This window comes from Ramularia collo-cygni (genome assembly GCF_900074925.1).
Source record: "Ramularia collo-cygni strain URUG2 genome assembly, contig: RCC_scaffold01, whole genome shotgun sequence".
NCBI lineage: Eukaryota > Fungi > Ascomycota > Dothideomycetes > Mycosphaerellales > Mycosphaerellaceae > Ramularia > Ramularia collo-cygni.
The window spans coordinates 1678746-1696623 of record NW_019716255.1 but is presented as its reverse complement, the minus strand read 5'-3'; the positions used below and the strand labels follow the sequence as shown (position 1 = coordinate 1696623).

At 51.9% G+C, this 17878-nt stretch overlaps 6 protein-coding genes; 2 read left to right on the top strand and 4 right to left on the bottom strand.

Annotated features, from left to right (window-relative positions):
• Positions 1 to 798: 798 nt before the first annotated feature.
• RCC_00622 (probable mRNA splicing factor ATP-dependent RNA helicase) lies at positions 799 to 4038 on the top strand (the record flags this gene model as incomplete). Its single annotated transcript, XM_023765779.1, has 1 exon — positions 799 to 4038. One exon carries the CDS (start codon positions 799 to 801, stop codon positions 4036 to 4038), a length of 3240 nt encoding a protein of 1079 aa, XP_023621547.1.
• Positions 4039 to 5586: 1548 nt separating this feature from the next.
• On the bottom strand, positions 5587 to 6429 carry RCC_00621 (uncharacterized protein; the record flags this gene model as incomplete). The annotated part of the gene is made up of 1 exon (XM_023765778.1): positions 5587 to 6429. The coding sequence occupies one exon, from the start codon at positions 6427 to 6429 to the stop codon at positions 5587 to 5589; it is 843 nt and encodes a 280-aa protein (XP_023621546.1).
• A 408-nt stretch (positions 6430 to 6837) lies between these two features.
• RCC_00620 (probable prenyl transferase) lies at positions 6838 to 8015 on the bottom strand (the record flags this gene model as incomplete). XM_023765777.1 has 2 exons in its annotated part: positions 6838 to 6999; positions 7050 to 8015. The coding sequence occupies 2 exons, from the start codon at positions 8013 to 8015 to the stop codon at positions 6838 to 6840; spliced, it is 1128 nt and encodes a 375-aa protein (XP_023621545.1).
• Positions 8016 to 8513: 498 nt separating this feature from the next.
• On the top strand, positions 8514 to 11948 carry RCC_00619 (related to ATP-dependent RNA helicase chl1; the record flags this gene model as incomplete). XM_023765776.1 has 3 exons in its annotated part: positions 8514 to 8786; positions 8841 to 9260; positions 9381 to 11948. 3 exons carry the CDS (start codon positions 8514 to 8516, stop codon positions 11946 to 11948), a joined length of 3261 nt encoding a protein of 1086 aa, XP_023621544.1.
• A 101-nt stretch (positions 11949 to 12049) lies between these two features.
• On the bottom strand, positions 12050 to 12726 carry RCC_00618 (uncharacterized protein; the record flags this gene model as incomplete). XM_023765775.1 has 3 exons in its annotated part: positions 12050 to 12148; positions 12207 to 12308; positions 12400 to 12726. The coding sequence occupies 3 exons, from the start codon at positions 12724 to 12726 to the stop codon at positions 12050 to 12052; spliced, it is 528 nt and encodes a 175-aa protein (XP_023621543.1).
• Positions 12727 to 13296: 570 nt separating this feature from the next.
• On the bottom strand, positions 13297 to 17110 carry RCC_00616 (the record flags this gene model as incomplete). 3 transcript variants are annotated; one of them, XM_023765772.1, is made up of 2 exons in its annotated part: positions 13297 to 16077; positions 16154 to 17110. In XM_023765772.1, the coding sequence occupies 2 exons, from the start codon at positions 17108 to 17110 to the stop codon at positions 13297 to 13299; spliced, it is 3738 nt and encodes a 1245-aa protein (XP_023621540.1). The 3 variants fall into 3 exon arrangements, with proteins under 3 accessions (XP_023621540.1, XP_023621542.1, XP_023621541.1); XM_023765773.1 differs by lacking the exon at positions 13297 to 16077 and adding an exon at positions 16098 to 16103; XM_023765774.1 differs by lacking the exon at positions 16154 to 17110 and having other exon boundaries at positions 13297 to 16059.
• Positions 17111 to 17878: the final 768 nt, after the last annotated feature.

The window sequence follows — 17878 nt, the reverse complement described above, 5'->3', positions numbered from 1 at the left end:
CGTTGCYCCTTGTGACCTCACGATACGGCATTCGCGGGATGTTTCCAAGAACCTCCACGAGCCTGTCCTGGCCGGGATGGACTGCGGGAACTTGCGGCGCGAGTCTCGGCACCAGATGGAGGACGAAGTAATGCCCACTTAGTAGACCATCGTCCGGATTTCCTTCGGTGCGTTCCACCGTTTGTTGTGCAATGTTATGCTCCTCGCAGATMAGAGCATCCATGCGTTTGACCGCAATAACAGGTGTCAGTTTGCCATCAACGAGATCTTGAAAAATTTCCAGTATGGCACGATCTGTAGGATCTTGGGGTGGGAATAAAGGTTTCAACACAATATTCGAGTCCATGATGATGCTGATGAGAAGAGGATGAGAGATCTAGGCAATGACATGGGACGAATGATGTTCTGACTATCTAGATATAGGTGAGCGTTGTCTCATACGGAAGCGGGAAGCAGGCAACAGTGCTGGCAATGCAGATGGTGTCGGACGCAAGTGGCATGTATCTTGTATACCTTACTTTGTAGAGACCTAGCTTGTGGCGAGGTACGGCACAGGACTGTGAAATACTGAAGCCAGACATAGGCTTGTATCGAAATTCACACCGTCCTTCTCTGGGAGGCGTTGGGTATGGGGGATGTTATTGAGGTGGAGTTGGAGTTGGAGTTTGGGGAACGCATGACTCGACACATTGACTCGGCGGACCTTGCCGAACGACTGCATGACTTGTGTGTAAATACTTCGAAGCTCAATGTGAGGTTGCGATGCAACCATTTTCGCACACCCACCTCGTCGTCGCAATGGATCTCCGAACGGTGGTTTCAGACCATCTCATCAAGCTGGTAGGCGGCAGCGATGAGATGACCGTCGACTTCGTCGTAGAGACGGCGAAATCGGCAAAGTCGGCCTCTTCACTGCAGGACAAATTGTCGAGCATGCTGGAGTCTGATGACGCCGACCTCAAGCGCTTCAGTGATGACCTGTATGCGCGAGTCAGCAAGCCTGTGGCGGATAGCACATCTGCCGCGCCGCGAGTGAAGCCAAGATCGAGCAAGAAAAAGTATGCGCTGGTAGATATGGAAGTGGAGGAAGAAGCTCCAGCGCCTGTTGCACCGAAGGAGGAGAAGAGGCGAAGTGGTGATAAAGAGGGAATGTCAAAGCACAAGGAGCGAAGAAGATCAAGGAGCAGGAGCAGAGAGCGGCACAGCAAGAAGCTGCGCAGACGAGACAATGAGGATTTCGACGATCGATGGGGCGATCAGGACGAAGAGGATGAAGAGGACTTTCCATCGCCCCCTGCTAAGCGGACGAGATTTGCAGATGACGAAAAGGATGAGGGCCGTTCCAAATCGGAGGTGATAGACGAGGAACCAGAGGACGAAGAGGAACGGGATCGCAAGGAGCGAAAGGCGTTCGAGGAGCGACTGCGCAACAAGGATGCTGGCAACACCAAGAAAGTCGTGGAGAATAGTGCTGCTCGTCGCGAAGAGGCCGATGCGGCCCGGCGAGCACAGGCTGGGAAAGTCACGGCGGAGGAAATGAAGGATATCCGTTTGCGATCCAGACAGGACTATCTCAAGAAGCGATCTGCTCAGGAGCTGGCTCTGTTGCGGAAGCAGGTTGCAGAGGAAGCTGAAGAAGAACGGACCAACCCAGCACTCACTCAGTCGGAGAAGGAAGACTTCGCACGGAACCGCGAAGCGCTGCGCCTCGCCGAAGAACGTGAGAACATCGATGATCACTTCGATGGCTATGCTATACCGGATGACTACATCACCGAAAAGGGCAAACTTGACACGCGGAAGAAGCAGGATGCCCTATACAGCCGATACGTGGATCGCGATGCCCAAGGTCGAGAGCGTTATGTAACTGAGCACGRAGAGTGGGAACGAGATCAGCTTGCCAAAACCAAGGCGCAGATCATTGTTGCGGATCGGGTGCCGGAGCAGCAGTACGAGTATGTCATTGACGAGGAGCAGCAGATCAAGTGGGTGACAGATGCTGTGATGCAAGGAGGCTTGAACAAGATGCAATCGCAAGAAGAGAGATTGCTTGCACAGCAGATGCTTCAAGCAGAGCGCAAGGCGAAAACGATGGAGGAGAAGCGCAAAACGCTGCCCGTCTATCAGTATCGACAGCAATTCTTGGACGCCGTCAAAGAGTACCAGGTCTTGATTATCGTTGGTGAGACTGGTAGCGGCAAGACCACCCAGCTTCCACAGTTCCTGTACGAGGAGGGCTACTGCAAAGATGGCAAGAAGGTTGGATGTACGCAACCGCGTCGTGTAGCTGCGATGAGTGTCGCCGCTCGCGTCGCCGAAGAGGTTGGTGTGAAGCTGGGCCAGGAGGTCGGTTACGCGATTCGATTCGAAGATGCCACTTCCGAAAAAACAGCATTGAAGTACATGACCGATGGAATGTTGCTGCGTGAGTTTTTGACAGAGCCTGATCTTGGAGGCTACAGCGCTTTGATGATCGATGAGGCTCACGAGCGCACCCTTCACACTGATATCCTGTTCGGCCTGGTCAAGGACATCGCGCGAGGTCGGCCTGACCTCAGACTATTAATCTCATCTGCAACGCTTGACGCTCAGAAGTTCAGCGAGTTCTTCGATGGTGCCCCTATCCTCAACATCCCTGGTCGCACATACGACGTGGAGATGAACTTCTCCATGCAGCCAGAGGCCAATTACCTGTCGGCAGCCATCACAACCGTCTTCCAAATCCATCTGTCTCAGGAAATGCCGGGCGATATACTTGTTTTCTTGACAGGTCAGGACGAGATTGAGCAGGCCGAATTGTCACTCCAGGAAACCGCCCGAAAGCTCGGAAGTGCCGCGCCTGAGCTCATGATTTGTCCCATCTACGCGAACCTGCCGACGGATTTGCAACAGCGGATTTTCGATCCAACTCCACCCAAAGTTCGCAAAGTTGTCTTGGCCACCAACATCGCCGAGACATCCCTCACAATCGACAATATTGTGTATGTCATTGATCCAGGATTTGTCAAGGAGAATCGATACACTCCAGCGACTAATATGGAGTCACTCACCGCAGTTCCAATCTCTCGTGCATCTGCAAATCAGCGAGCTGGCAGAGCTGGACGTACGGGACCTGGAAAGTGCTTCCGTTTGTACACGAAATGGGCGTACTACAACGAACTTCCTGCAAACACGACTCCCGAAATCCAGCGCACAAATCTCATCAGCGTCGTGCTCTTGCTGAAGTCACTGGGAATCAACGATCTGATCAACTTCGACTTCATGGACCCACCATCACCAGACATGTTGATGAGGTCTCTGGAGCTGCTGTACGCCTTGGGTGCTCTCAATGACAAAGGAGAGCTCACCAAGATCGGACGCCAAATGGCGGAATTCCCAACTGATCCCATGTTGGCCAAGGTTGTCCTCGCTGCTGACAAGGAAGGTTGTGTGGAGGAAATTCTCTCAATCATCGCTATGCTTGGTGAAGCCTCTGCTCTCTTCTACAGGCCCAAAGACAAGAAGCTCCAGGCCGACGCTGCCCGCGCACGTTTCACCGTCAAGGAAGGCGGAGATCATGCCACATACCTCAACATCTGGAATCAATGGGTCGACTCCGATTTCTCATTTATATGGGCGAAAGAGAACTTCCTACAGCAACGCTCCCTCACCCGCGCGCGCGACGTGCGCGACCAATTGGCGAAACTCTGTGATCGAGTAGAAGTTGATGCAACAGCGACATGTGGAGCATCCAATCTCCCTCCGATCCAAAAAGCCATGACAGCAGGCTTCTTCCCCAATGCGGCGAGATTGCAGAGTGGAGGAGACAGCTACCGGACCGTAAAGAACAACATGACGGTGCATTTGCATCCTAGTAGCGTTCTGATGGATGTGAGACCGAAGTGGGTGGTGTTTTATGAGCTGGTGCAGACTAGCAAGGAATTTATGAGGAGTGTCATGCCGGTGCAGCCGGAGTGGCTGACAGAGGTTGCACCGCATTATCACAAGCAGAAGGACATTGAGGAACTGGGAGTTACGAGGAAAATGCCGAAAATATAAAGCAAGGTCGGGGTGGAACGATATAGATTGAGATGTAGGGTGAGCTCCATATCTGGAGTGTGCCAGCCGATCATAATGATCTGTGACCAACGTGGCACAGCCCCTTTCAGGATGTGGATCTGGTTTTGAGTTTGAGGGAATTACCTTTAGCGTGCAACTACATGTGGTACTTCCTCCTCGACGAATACGATATCATCTTCCCTGGATAGGGAGCCTTCCAGCAATGAAATGACCTACCGCGAACAGTGCTGGTTGTTGCTCACTGAGACATCTATACCGCCCTCCATCTGTCAACTTCCCCGGACCATCTCACCTCTATCGTCACTCCCGGACCATCGACTTGCCTATGGCCTCCAAATTCTGGCTAGCATGTGCGGCATGGCTCTGCTGCGATTTCAGCGGCTATAAATACCATGGCCAAGAATACAACGGCGGCATCGGCATTGCGGCTTTTGCAACCATCTGCACCATGACCGCCGACTGGAATATAACGGATGAATTACCCAGGAGTGATACTGGCTACAAGATGATAGCATTGTCTATGGTGATCTGGCCCGGGGTCATCTGGGGTTTGGCATCGTATGCCTTGTTGTCGGCCGCTGAAGACCAGGTTGCGTGTGTTTGGCTTATCACAACGCCTCTTTTTGTGGTTCTTCTGGGTCTGTCTGTACTAGCCGACAGGCGCATCTTGGATCGAAGGCTAGAAAACTGGCGTATTACAACGGGTTTAAGCTGGCTCGGTATCCTGACGGGTCATGCCCTTGGTAAAAGTAGCCTGGGTCGCAGTGTTGAACATTACACTTCTGGTCTCCTAGCAGCTGTGGTAACCTCTACTGCACTGGTGACAATCGTAGGTGCTGCGATGATGTTCCTCTCTGTGGCACGATTGGCTCAGAGTCACTCGCKGGCCATCCAGGTTCTTCAAATGAACAAAGGAATACCTACCGATACGATCATTCCATTTGGCTTTCCGCCACTTTGGGGAGCTCAAGGGCCATGGTTCGCTATTACATGGACCATCGGGCTCGCTTCATGTATCGGTGCTGTCGACCAGCCGCGAGCGCAGGCTCTACTAGGCTCCACTAGTGTCGCCATCGTACTTTCCATGGCATTCTTCCCGCCCTTCTCGGGCAAGTTGCTTGGATTGCGGTACGATGAATACATGCGGCTGCTTTCCATTCTCCATATCTCGATGGTATCATCACTATGCCTGTATTCCAGCTTGATCGCTCCTCAATCTCGCATACCCTAGTATGGCTACCAGAAGAGTTCATTGGAGGATCCATGCTCTCAGTTCTTGGAAACACCTCGTAATCCTTTACTCATTGCAAGGAGCTTGGCTGCCCGAAAAACTTCCTCGAGCTCGACAGCCATCTCTGCGAGTCCCGCTGCTTGCAACGCTCGCGCCTCGCATCAGAGCTGTCGATATGAGAAATCATCAACAAGAGTAGCGCCCTGATATACTCTCTCGATTAATTAACGTGCCACTCTGCTAGTGGCAAGGATTCTAGCAGGCCTAAATTTGTCGAGCCTGCAGAGAGCGGTTAATTACCCCTGTTGGGAAGCGGGCGCAGGATGGTCGTCGTAGTCACAGTTATCATCGGGGCGATCTGTATCTAGAAATTGATCGTATCTCTCCCATAGCATGCGCTCGGCTGCGAGCTCCTCGTCATACCGAGTAACCTTTTGGTCGAGCAATCGGTGGAATTCGGGCTGGTAGACAGAGTTGTAGTGCGCCTTCGTATATTCCCAATATTCAGGATACCATCCTGCGCATTCCCAATCAACAATGGCGGCGACCTCTCCATTCCGTACAAGGATGTTGAGCGATGCCAAGTCTCCGTGTGTGAAGTGTATGTTGTACTTGCGCTGGTGAATCTTCGCGACTTTGTCACCAAACACGGTGGATGTAGTTTCGATTGGTATTCCGCCACGGATGAAATGGTGGAACGTCGGGACGTCTTCGAATGGCCCAAAAAGCTTCACAGTGCCGACTCGGATATCTCGACACTGTCCTCCATTTGTGGAAGACACCTTCTGCTCACTCGGAGATTTCAAAGCTCGAAGTTGCTCAATATACCCAGCGACTTGCTCAGCGACGGTTTCTTTCTCAAGGTCCGTGAGCTCGTGCCATGAATCTTGCACGGTCTTGCATCCGCGCAGATACTCCATCTCAACAGCCAACTCGCCATGATGTTGATACGTCCTATAGATCTTTGGCACTGGAATTGACGTATTGGCGGCGACGAAGAGCAGAGCGTCAAGTTCGTTCTGTTTGCATGGCCACTTGACTAGTCGTCGACGACAAACGCGAGCGCCCCCGGGACGGCTCGAGCTCCCAAGGACGCCAAAAACAATGTCTCCGAGCCATATGCGGAATGAAAGAAGCATGCTGACACTCGCCAATTGTTGTTGTGTCAAGGTGATGAGTAGTCTCGGTATTGTGTTGCAATGCTATCAGCCTGGTCAATGCTTCGTATAGAGAGTATTGGGATTGGATCTCGAAGCGCTTCAAATGTGGCTTCAACCTCAAACGATGCGTTGTGAACGCAGTACGGAAACGCAGCCGGCGGCTCTTGGAGATGAGAGGCATTCCAGCATAGGAGACGCCATAGAACATACTGGACAGCATGGCTCATTCAAAGTCATCGAGTGAGGCTTGAGCTCATCGCGCCAAGTTTCGAATCTGCGTACCGACCGTTTCCACCAGGTCGAGGAGCACGCCCCGAGCCGTCTATTAAAGCACAAATTTATGCATCATTGTAGATATACAAAGGCAGAGACGCCATTCTGTCGGCTCTATTTCCTCCTGCTCATCACTTTTGCACACATGTCAATCAGCCCGACTTTGGCTTCGCTTTCAGGAAAGCTTGCAATCGCTCGCGCCGCCTTGTCGACGTAGTCCTGCGCGAGCGCACGCGTCTGCTCGATGCCATTGCTTTGGATCACGAATTCTCGTGCCTACACATGTCAGTACTCGATATCATCACACGTCTTTCGATCAGGCTCACCTTGGCAACATCACCCTCTTGTGAGAATTTCCGCCCAACAAGCACACCAAGCTCCTGGTTATCCCTCCATGCAAACAACAAGGGCGCAGTCGCCAACCCAAGCTCCAAGTCCGCACCTGCGGGCTTTCCAAGCTCTTGTCCGCTCACGGTGTAATCCAGCATATCGTCCACCAACTGAAACGCCAACCCAAGGTTCTTGCCGTATTGATAGGCCGCCTCTACAACCTCCGCAGGGTGCTCGCCCAGAATAGCAGCGGCCCGACATGACTTGCTGATCAGACTCGCGGATTTGAGATATGTCTTTTGCAGATAGTATGTGATTGTCTCTTCACTCCACACCGGCTTCTTCTCATCTAATGCAGTGTTCTTCAACTGCATGAACTCTCCCTCTACCAAGTTCGCGATGACCGTTGCAAGAAGCTCCGTCACCTCGGGATCTCGTAGTCTTGCCAATGCCACGGATGCTCTTCCCAGAAGAAAATCCCCGGCCAAAACCGCCATCTTGTTTCCAAACGCAATGTTGGCAGACGGATTCCCTCGCCGTGCGACAGACGTGTCAATCACGTCGTCGTGGAGGAGAGAGGCGGTATGAATGAGTTCGGTGATTTCAGCCAGTCGGCGTTGCGTTGGGAGAATCGAAGTGTCGTTTGCGAAATCGGCGCTTTCCACTGTCCGAGTTGTGAGAGGAGATGAGGGATTTGCGTCCTGGAGCACAGCTGAAGGGGCAATAGGCGTGTCAATTCCATTCTGCACATCCTTGGACACTCCTCGCGGCATGCGTGGGAGAAGAGCGGTTGCTTGAGACATTAACAGCACAAGCATGGGCCTCACGTATTTGCCCTCGGATTGTGTATAGTATTTGGACACGGTATCCAGCATGGGGTGTCCTGAGCCCAGTAACTGCTGTATGTTTCCCGTCATAAACTTCATCTCCTTTGCTACGCTCCGCAGTGGATCAATACCCATGGGACCTGCTGGTGGCGGCCCACTGAACATTTGTTTCGCAGCCGATACTGCGGCCGCCACACCGGATTGCCCATGTCGTGGAGACGCATGGTACGCTTTCCGTCGGTTACTGTGAAAGGTACGGGCAGAAAGAGGCTGAAAGCATCCTGGACAGCGTATTCGTGGTCGGCTGGTCGATGTAAGCGTTTCGATGAGGGCACGCGAATGCCGTGATCCAGACATGTAGTCGTCCCCAGTGCAGGTATGGAATGGCGGTTACGACGGCCTCTAACTGTAAGAAGTGGGTGTCGGGAAGGAAGTAGGTCGCAATGTTTGTCACGACAAGTCCATTGGCTATCGTTGTGTAACGAGCGATCAGTTGAGRTCGCCTGGAAATTTGAAAGTCTGGTCCGTCTTCGAGCTCATCCATGACGCTAGCAACAGCCCTATCCGCGAGGTACCATCGGATCTTCACTTGTACCTGTGTACTGCCAGATCCGACCCTCCTGGAGCTGCGACATGGTCCTGCTAACGATCACGCCGGCTGCGAAAGTGGCCATTGATGCGTATGTGAAGCATGAAGCAAACGAAGCCAGTGACGATGACGCGCTGAGGCAACGGGAGAGACTTGCCCAGGCCGAAGGTGGCAGTCCGATTGATCATCACGAACTGGTGTCCATCTCACGCCATCTTGTCCAGCATAGTGGTGGGTCTGCACGGCAATGGCGACTTGATGTGTTGTTAAAGGGCGCATCCATCTATCAGCCGCCTCCGCCGCCCAAGCCAGAGCCAGTACGCAAAACTTCCTCCCAACCAAAGCATGGTACATCGCTAACATGACAATAGACATCAGAATACAAAGCGCTCATGCAGCGATTGCGAGTACAAGAAGAACAGAGGCAGTATGAGCGCATGATCAATCCACCAGCCCCAGAGACCTTTGGAGAACGCTTTCCCAACGCTACCAACTCATTTGGGCATGCAGCATCTTCTGCCGACGACATTGATGAAGTGACATATGCGGATGTCAACAGACAGATGATATTGATCATCAATGTACTAGTCTCAATCATCTGTACCAGCGTGGCGGTGTGGATGGCCGCACGTCGTTGGAGTGTCCCACAGCGACTTGCCTTGGCCTTTTCCAGTAGCACCCTTGTTGCTGTTGCAGAGGTAGCAATTTACATGGGTTACATCAGGCGAATTGAGGAGTCCAAGACAAAGGAGAGGAAACTTGTCGAGAAGAAGGAAATTGTCGATACGTGGGTATTTGATGCGACTACAACAGGAAAGCAAATTGACTCTGGCGAAACGACTCGGTATAGAAAGGGGAAGCACAGGTGAAAAGTTTCTCAATTTTCGCGGTCACGATCGGACGTGCTCTAGCGCGAGTGGGGCGACGTCGAACATCTGTTCTGCGTCAGAAGCTGGACAACATCATCGTGCAATCAACGTAAGATGGCGACGAAGGACTTCCACCACCCCTTCCAGCCCTATGAGATCCAACAGCAGTTCATRGAGGCAGTCTATCAGTGCATTGAGCAAGGCAAGGTTGGCATTTTTGAATCTCCCACAGGCACTGGCAAATCTCTGAGCTTGATCTGCGGATCTTTGACCTGGTTGCGTGAGCACAAGCGCAAGACATATGATGAAGCAGTCGCCACTGTCGAGCTTGACGACGATGAACCAGAATGGATGAGGGAGCACGCGGTGGCATCTCGCGGCCAAGAGATCAGACAGATGAGAGCGGACTTTGAGGCGCGTCTGGCCAGGGTGCGAGAGCGGGAGAGCAAACTCAAAGAGCGGTCTGCGATTCCAAATGTCGAGCGGCCGATGAAACGGCAAAAGACGTCTCATGCCGCAGCTCAGGACGAAGACGATGGGGAAGACCAGTTCGTTCTGGACGACTACGATAGTGACGAGGAACGCAGCAATTCGAGAACCCACGATTTCTCGCCGGAGGTCGCCAAGCTGATGAAAAAGATGGGGTTGCTCCCTGAGAGCGATCAAGGACGTGCGAAGGACGACGAAGTCGACGAGCTCAAGATCTACTTCTGCTCCAGAACCCATTCGCAACTTACGCAATTCACTGGTGAATTGAAGAGAGTTGTGCTTCCGCCAGGTCTCCCCCTAGATGAGAATGATACAAGTCCTGTGGAAGAAATTAAACAACTTACACTGGGCTCTCGCAATAACCTCTGCATCAACTCGAAGGTAAATAAGCTTTCGACCAACACCGCAATCAACGAGCGTTGTATCGAGCTGCAGCAATCGAATACCCCCGCATCAAAGAAGTGCTCATTCCTGCCCAACAAAGATAGCGAGGATGTTGTACTCGATTTCAAAGACCACGCGCTGGCGAAGATCCGTGATATAGAGGACCTAGCTATGCTTGGTAAGAAGCTTCAAGTCTGCCCTTACTATGCATCGAGACCTGCCATTGGAAACGCCGAGATCGTCACTCTACCATATCCACTGCTCCTCCAAAAATCTGCACGAGAAGCACTTGGATATAGCCTCAAGAACCACATCGTAATCATTGATGAGGCTCATAACCTCATGAACGCTGTGGAAGGCACCTACTCGTCGCAGATATCAGACGCCCAACTTCAGCGAACGAAAAGTGGACTGATCAATTATCTCCAAAGGTTTCGAAATCGCTTGAAAGGAAGTAATCGATTGTATGCTACCCAGGTGGTCCGTGTTATAGACTCGCTGCTCGCTTTCACTAGCAGTGTCAAAGACCACAACAGCACCGGCGGCTCAGTCAATCCTAGCGCTCTTTTGGCAGGAAAATCTGTGGACCAGATCAATCTCACAAAGCTTGTACGATACATCAATGAGAGCAAGTTGGCGCGGAAAGTCGAAGGATACGCCGCATATGCCTCTCAGGCAGACCCTGCTCTACCATCGAAAACAGACTCAACGAACATCGTCGAGGCCGCCGATGTTCCCACCCTAACGCACATTCAGAACTTTCTCACAGCTCTGATGAATCCCTCTCGCGAAGGCAGATTCCTCTGGTCTAAAGAGGAAGGTTCTCTTATCGTCCGCTACCTCCTTCTCGATCCTTCTGCGCACTTCCGCGRGATTGTAGAAGACGCAAGAGCAGTCATTCTTGCTGGAGGAACCATGTCGCCGATGGAGGATTACCGACAGCAGCTGTTCCCATACCTCGACTCCATCACCACGTTCTCATGCGGCCACCTCATTCCGCCGAGCAGCCTCTTCGTCCGCGCCATCACATCCGATACGGATGGGCGGATAGACTTTACATTCAAGGCACGGAGCGATCAGACCGCGATACGGTTGGGCAGGGCCTTGATATCTATTGCCGAGAGGGTTGAGGGTGGAATGGTAGTCTTCCTCCCTAGCTACGGGTACTTGGAGACACTGCTCAAACTTTGGAAATCGAATGCCACTACTTCGAAGTTGGAGATGATCAAGCCTACATTCTGCGACAGTCGTTCCGGCTCTACAGACCGCACATTCAAACTCTACAGCGAGGCTGTCAGCACCGACAAACGTCGTGGGGCTCTCCTGTTCTCCGTCCTCGGTGGAAAGCTCWCGGAAGGCATAAACTTTGCAGATGATCTAGGTCGATGTGTAGTCGTCGTCGGTTTGCCATTTCCGAATATTGAAAGCCCGGATCTGAAGATGAAGATGCAGTATTTGGACAACAAGGCTGTGGAGAGAGGCGAATCAAGAGGGAAGGCTGGGAAGGAGTATATCGAGAACTTGTGTATGAGAAGTGTGAATCAGGCCATCGGACGTGTCATCAGGCATAAGGATGATTGGGCTAGTATATTGCTATTCGATGCTAGATATGTGAATGACAGGATACGAGGAAAGTTACCTGGGTGGATCAGGAGYAGTGTGGATGAGAAGGAGAGTGGGAACGTGCAGGAGGTGGTCGCGGGTGTTGGAACGTTCTTCAAAGGCAGGGCTCGCTGATAACAGGCCCAACTCAAGATACACTACAGGAATACTGCCGATGCCTTGCTGATCGGCCTCGACTTTGCCTGATTACCACTCCGCGTCCCAAGTCCAATGTCTCAAGCCGTCGCAGCAGATGTAGTGAGACTCGTGAATCCCAAGACATCTTTCTTGCCCAGGTCCACGCCTGCCTGTCTCATGATGAGATAAGCCGTGTTCTGCCATATTGTCAGCGCAAATTAATGAATGAGGTATGATCAGCAAGAGAATACGAACCCGATGGAAGAAGAAATTCGGAAGCATAAAGTTTTGCAAATACACCAAACTGTTAAACTTGACCTCCCCCTGACTTCCCATCTTCACARCAACCWCCKCGWTCTACACCAAGAAAGAAAAAATTGTCAGCGGTCTCACTTCAAAATGGTTCACAAGCAATGACAACAACAAAGCAAGATAAAAAAAACCTCACCTCATCCACAAACTTCTCCCTCTTAGCAGCTCTAAGCAACACCAAAGTCTTCTCAATCCTCTCCTGCAATTCCTCAAACGTCTTCTCATTATCTTCCATGGRCGTTTCCTTTTCCCCTCCAACACGGAAGAGAATGCCCTTGGCACTATCAGAGGCGAATTGGATTTGTTTGGTCAAAGGTAACATATCGGCAATGTGACCTTCTGTGAGAGTTTTCTTGTCGACATTATTGTCTTCGCACCATTTCTCGCCGGATTTTAGGTTGGCGGCGAGTTGCTCGAGGGCGCGAATTGCGATTGGGACGGAGAGGTCGTAGAGGGATACCATATTTATTGAAGTGGTAGAGTGGGTAAGGTAGTCTTGGTTTAATGTAGGGATGATATGGCGTGATTGAGTGAATGAAAAGTTGCGACTGCAGAGGTGATCTTTATAGAATCTTGCGATCTTGTTTCCTTGATGGAAGGAGTTAATAAGCTGTGGTTGCTAATCAACATGCATATACCTCGTGGATGTAGACACACCGCCATTGACCGATGACAAACCATAGGGTGAGTTGCGTGGGGCACAAATGCCGATCGTTACACATGATGATCCTGTGAACATCTCATTTCACAATTCAGTTTTACATTTCGAAAGCTTTGCATAACCATGGAAGAGAATCGAATCAGGTTGTCTCGGTGGAGCTGCTATCGAATGAGCACGAGCCATTGCAGCAGGGATACTTGGCTTGCATTGGTTCTTGCTTAGCAGCTGGTTCAAACTGCAGGCGTAAAACGATCTCGTAAAGTTGGTGTGACTTCTCCTCTGATCCCGAAGAAAGAATGTACGAAAGACCCCAAAGAGTCAGACCGCGGTCTGCTCAGCCCCAAACTCCGGACTAAATCCACGGTACAATCATCACTGACTCGACTTCGTGCTCTTCCTTTTCCTCTCGCGAATGGCGCCCTCCATCCTTGAAATCATTCCCTTCAATCCTACTCCCCTCTCACAGTTCTCCTCCAACCAAACCTCCATCCTCTCTCTGCACGCTCTCATACCTCTGAGAACTGGCATCTTCTTGCCTTCCTCGGCCTCGACTCTCGTCAGCGGACTGAGCAAAAGTGTGAAGACCTCTGTCCATATCTCCGTTTGCCAATATCGCTTGAAATTCTCTCGGATCCTGTATGTCTTCGTTGCGCCCTGTCCCAGACTCGCGCCCTTCTCCCCAACAGTCTCCATGTATTTCCCAAACAGCAAACTGTGTACGATTCCCGCAAGGCCGTGATAGTCGATTTGATATGTCCAAGGTCGCAGCTCACGCATTTCGGCGCAGTCTGCTTCAGAGGTCTTCCAGTCCGCGATAAAAGCGACGTCGGGCTTGAAATGCCTCATGTCGATACCACGACCAAAGTCGATGAGACAGACACCCTTACTAGACCAGCCGTGAGCACCACWCGGAAAGTATGTAGCTGACCAATCCGTCTCCAATCCGGGATCATCGAACCGCACCAAGACGTTATCGCCTTTGAGATCACCATGGATGAGCTGCTTGCTATGCATAGCCTCAGTGACACGGAGGAGTTCAACAGTGAACCACATCGCCATCATCTCATCCATACCACCTCCATTGCCGCTATCGAGACGCGCGAGGTTGACGAGGTCAAGCAGTGTTCCTTGATCTCGAAACTCTTCGACGAGGTAGCATTCGTCGCGATAGAGGTGCATCTCATGGGCGCGAACCATCGATTCTGCGGCACGGCTAACTCCCAGTCTTCTGTGCGATTGCCGCAGAATGTAAAACTCCCAGGTACTAGCTGGTTCTTCCATCTTGACGGCTTCGAGAGCTCTCCGGTGTGCAGTCTTGCCTACACGTGAAGCAGGTGCGTTCTCGTCATCTTCTTCTTCGATCGCAGCGGCGGCGCTGTTTTCGATCAGATAAACTGGAGCGAAGGTACCGGCTCCCAGCTCTCTCTTCACGATGTATGTGCCCTGAGCTCCGGGAAGGTCAATGACCGGGGGTGTCGAAAGAGTCTGTGCTGTCTTGTCTACGTTGACACTATTCCTACTGGCCTTGGARAGCGTGCGGACATACTTCTTGATCTCTGCCGAGCGTCCACAGCTTGTTTCGAGGTGCTCGTGATAGCCCTCGAACGACGATAGCGAAGGTTTCATCTGCGAAAGGATGGTCTGTCGAAGGAAAGGATCCATTGGGTTGCACTGGTCGTCTTTGATGATGGGTCCTTTCTGGATGCCGGACTCTGGCTCTTCTCTCTTGGCCTCTGTTTGTGATTTGGCTGTGCCTTGTCCCAAAGCTATAGTGCCTTTCGTGCTCTTTGTACGGATCGGCTGCAACACTCTGCGCTTGTCTTCCGCCATGTCAGCGAGCACATCTTGAAACGGACTGCTACAGGGCTCATCATCGTCCTCAAACTCTTCGGGCGTACCAAGGTTTCTGCTTGGAGTCTTTGCACCGAAGTAGTCTTTCTCTGTCCGAGCAGTGGCCACTCCCAGGGAGGACTCAGTTCGTTCGACTATGGGAGTCATGAAAGGTAGACGATGATTGGGAATGATTGACATGTCACGCATGTGGCTGACCGGAGGCTCGTAGTCCTCTGGCGGCAGAGGCACGTATCGTGTTTGCGGGTCTTCATCATTCACCGGTGTGGTGATGTCTTCCTCTTCATCGGCATATGTGTCATGCACTGTGCTCTGTGTTGAAGAATCGGCGCTTTYGTCTTCTTGCGGCACATGCTTGCTGGTGGTGAAGTCTGACCATCCTGTGTTGTCCCCATCATCAACGTGGTCGGACTGCTGGGCACCCATCAACTCGTTCCGAGTCTCATCGCCATACTCGCTGGCGACTGCAGACAGCTTTCCGGTAGCAGTGCTCTCGTCGCCGGTCGTGTAGTCGGTCTCATCACCACTACTCTCTTCTTCTTCGTCGTCTTCGCCATCAGTCGGCTCAGAGGGAGCTTGCTGCAACGGCTGGGAGAAGATGCCGTAGATCTCGTCCATTGCTTCTTTCGTGTTGATCGTCATCGTCGGCTCAGGTGCAATTGACTTTCTCTTCTTGATCTTGGGCCCAGTGGGAGAGTCCATGTTTAGCTGAATCGTCTTGGTCTCGTTTTTGATGTGCTTGACATCCATAACTTTGATCTTCCTCGTCCTGTTGGCTCTCTCCTCTCGTCTGGCCTTCTTCGCCAAGTCAACTTCTTGCCGCGAAGGGGGAGTGTTCTCGTCATTCTCATCATTGAGGGCGAGTGTCTTGACTGGGACGTTGCTCTGGCTCTCTGGCCTTGACTCTTGGCTGTCCAGTGGTGTGTCTTCGAAGATTTTGAATCCTCTGTCCTTTGACTTTAGAGGCTGCTGCAGCGGCTGTGACTGGAGCTCATCAACAGAGCTCTCTTGAGATTGTGATTCATCTTCGAGAATCTTGAATGGTTCAGCGCGAGGACTGGGCGCTTTTTGTGCAATCTTTGATGTCCTCCAGTCCTTACTCAACAACCCGCGATGCCTTGCTCTAAGCTCCTCAAAACAGAACTCAACAGATAAATTTCCAGMTTCAGGGTAGACAGCCTCGAGATTGACGAATACACATTCAAGCCTACCAGTCTTGTCGTTCAAGACGCACTGTTGAGCGTGACGACTATTCGAGTCCTGACGAGAAAAATGCTTCGGCATTGACGCGAGACGTGATGACTGAGTACAGAAGTATATATTTAGTCCTGTGTTCGTAAATACGTGATGGATCTTAGGAGTTTGGGAATGAGCTTACCTGGTCTTTGAAGATCATCATCTTCTCCATGCCACGATTCGTTTTGCCACCTCCAAGCTTCTCCCCTGCCCACGGCTTTGCTGCAACCGAATTCTCCTTCTTGCGGTCTGCAAGAAGCCCGATATCGTCCCATCCTGTAGAACTACTACCGGATTCTGGTCGAGAAGGGGCGTCGCCGTCCGAGAAGATGGCCATTTTGGATCCTTTGGGCTTCTTTGGGCCGCTCCCTTGGCCTTGCGTGGGCGCTGATGTAGGTGATACCGCTGCGAACGGATCAACTTTCGCGGCCAAAGCCGGTCGCACTGCAGGCAGAGCTGGACTTGAAGGTTCAGCGGTGTCTTGTGGTTGAGCGTCCTTTCTTCGCTCAAATTCTCCAAATTTGCGCATCAGGCGCTCAGCAGGCCGCGCTTCATTTTCCAGACCCATCTTGTAGATCTCCTCCGCCTGGCTCCATCTTCCTGCATTCTCGAGCCATGCAGCAAATTCCTCATAATACAATGCGAGACCTTCGCCGATGTTGTGGCGCGCGAGAAAGACGAATGCCTCGCGTGGCGCATCTGAGAATAGTCGGATGTAGTGGAGCCATATTTTAAGATATCGCGGGTCGTTCTTGTAATGTGGTGAAGATTGGAATGCCTTGGTGGCGCGCTCCAGCAGTGGCAGGAGCTGCGATTGCGGTGTCGCTTGGATAGAGGGATACGCGTCCATTGTCCATTTCACGTATCGGTCATAAACATCAAGTGGATCGTCGGCTTCGTCAATATTTGCCAGCTCCGTCTCAAACTCCGCGCGCTTCTTGATGTGCTCCGGGTTCGTTGCGGCGGGCGATGGGTTCGCGCCGAGCAGCGGTGGTGAATAGAGCTGCGCCAGCGCCTTTGCGGACCGGCCGCTCGGAAGGGCCTGGATGTTCTCCTTATGCGACTCAATCACATTGAAGTCGATGAGATCTTCCGCCATGGCTAGGTTGTGCTGTTGGGTTAGTGGGCGGATGTTTGTGCACGAGAGACGGAGACGGAGGAGCTTCGACGAAGTTTGTTGACGTACCAAAACATCCAGTTGCTAAGGCGGGATTAGACTTCACTAGCCCACCGATAGCCGACCTCACCTGGCGCCATCTTCGTGCCGCTCTCGGCACCTCCTATCACTCCTGCACCAGCAACAAAATGGCCCAGAAGAGAGCGATTCTTGACGCACTGCTCAGCATTATGTTCTCCACCTTATATGTACTTTCCGACTCTGGACTTCCGCAAAGTCTCTCATCACATGCTGGAAACAGCTAGCGATGGAGTTGCYGCTATGTACATGCCAGCTCTAGACTGATGGGCTGTGGGGATGACGCCTCTCCAGCGACTTGTGTATGACATTCGCTATCAATGATGCAATCGGTCATCTAGAGGTGAATTGKGCGGAGGAGGTTCAACGTTGTGATCTTCGTGACTTCGTTCAATGTCCTGAGACGAATGTCTGTCTACGACGCAGTCCAAGACGCCTCCAGTGCGTAGCAACGACATGTACGAACAGATGGACTTTCTTATACCTTGAAGCATCTTCCTCACGAAATCCATCAGTACACTTTCCTGCAACAGCAGTCATGAGCTCGTGCTCTTGGAACAGCGGGATCGATGCACACTGGTTAGCGACAGCTTCCTGATACAGCAGCCTCTTCTTCTCGGTTCAGGGTCTACTGCTTTCAGCATAGCAAGTAGCAGTCCTCCACCATTTAGG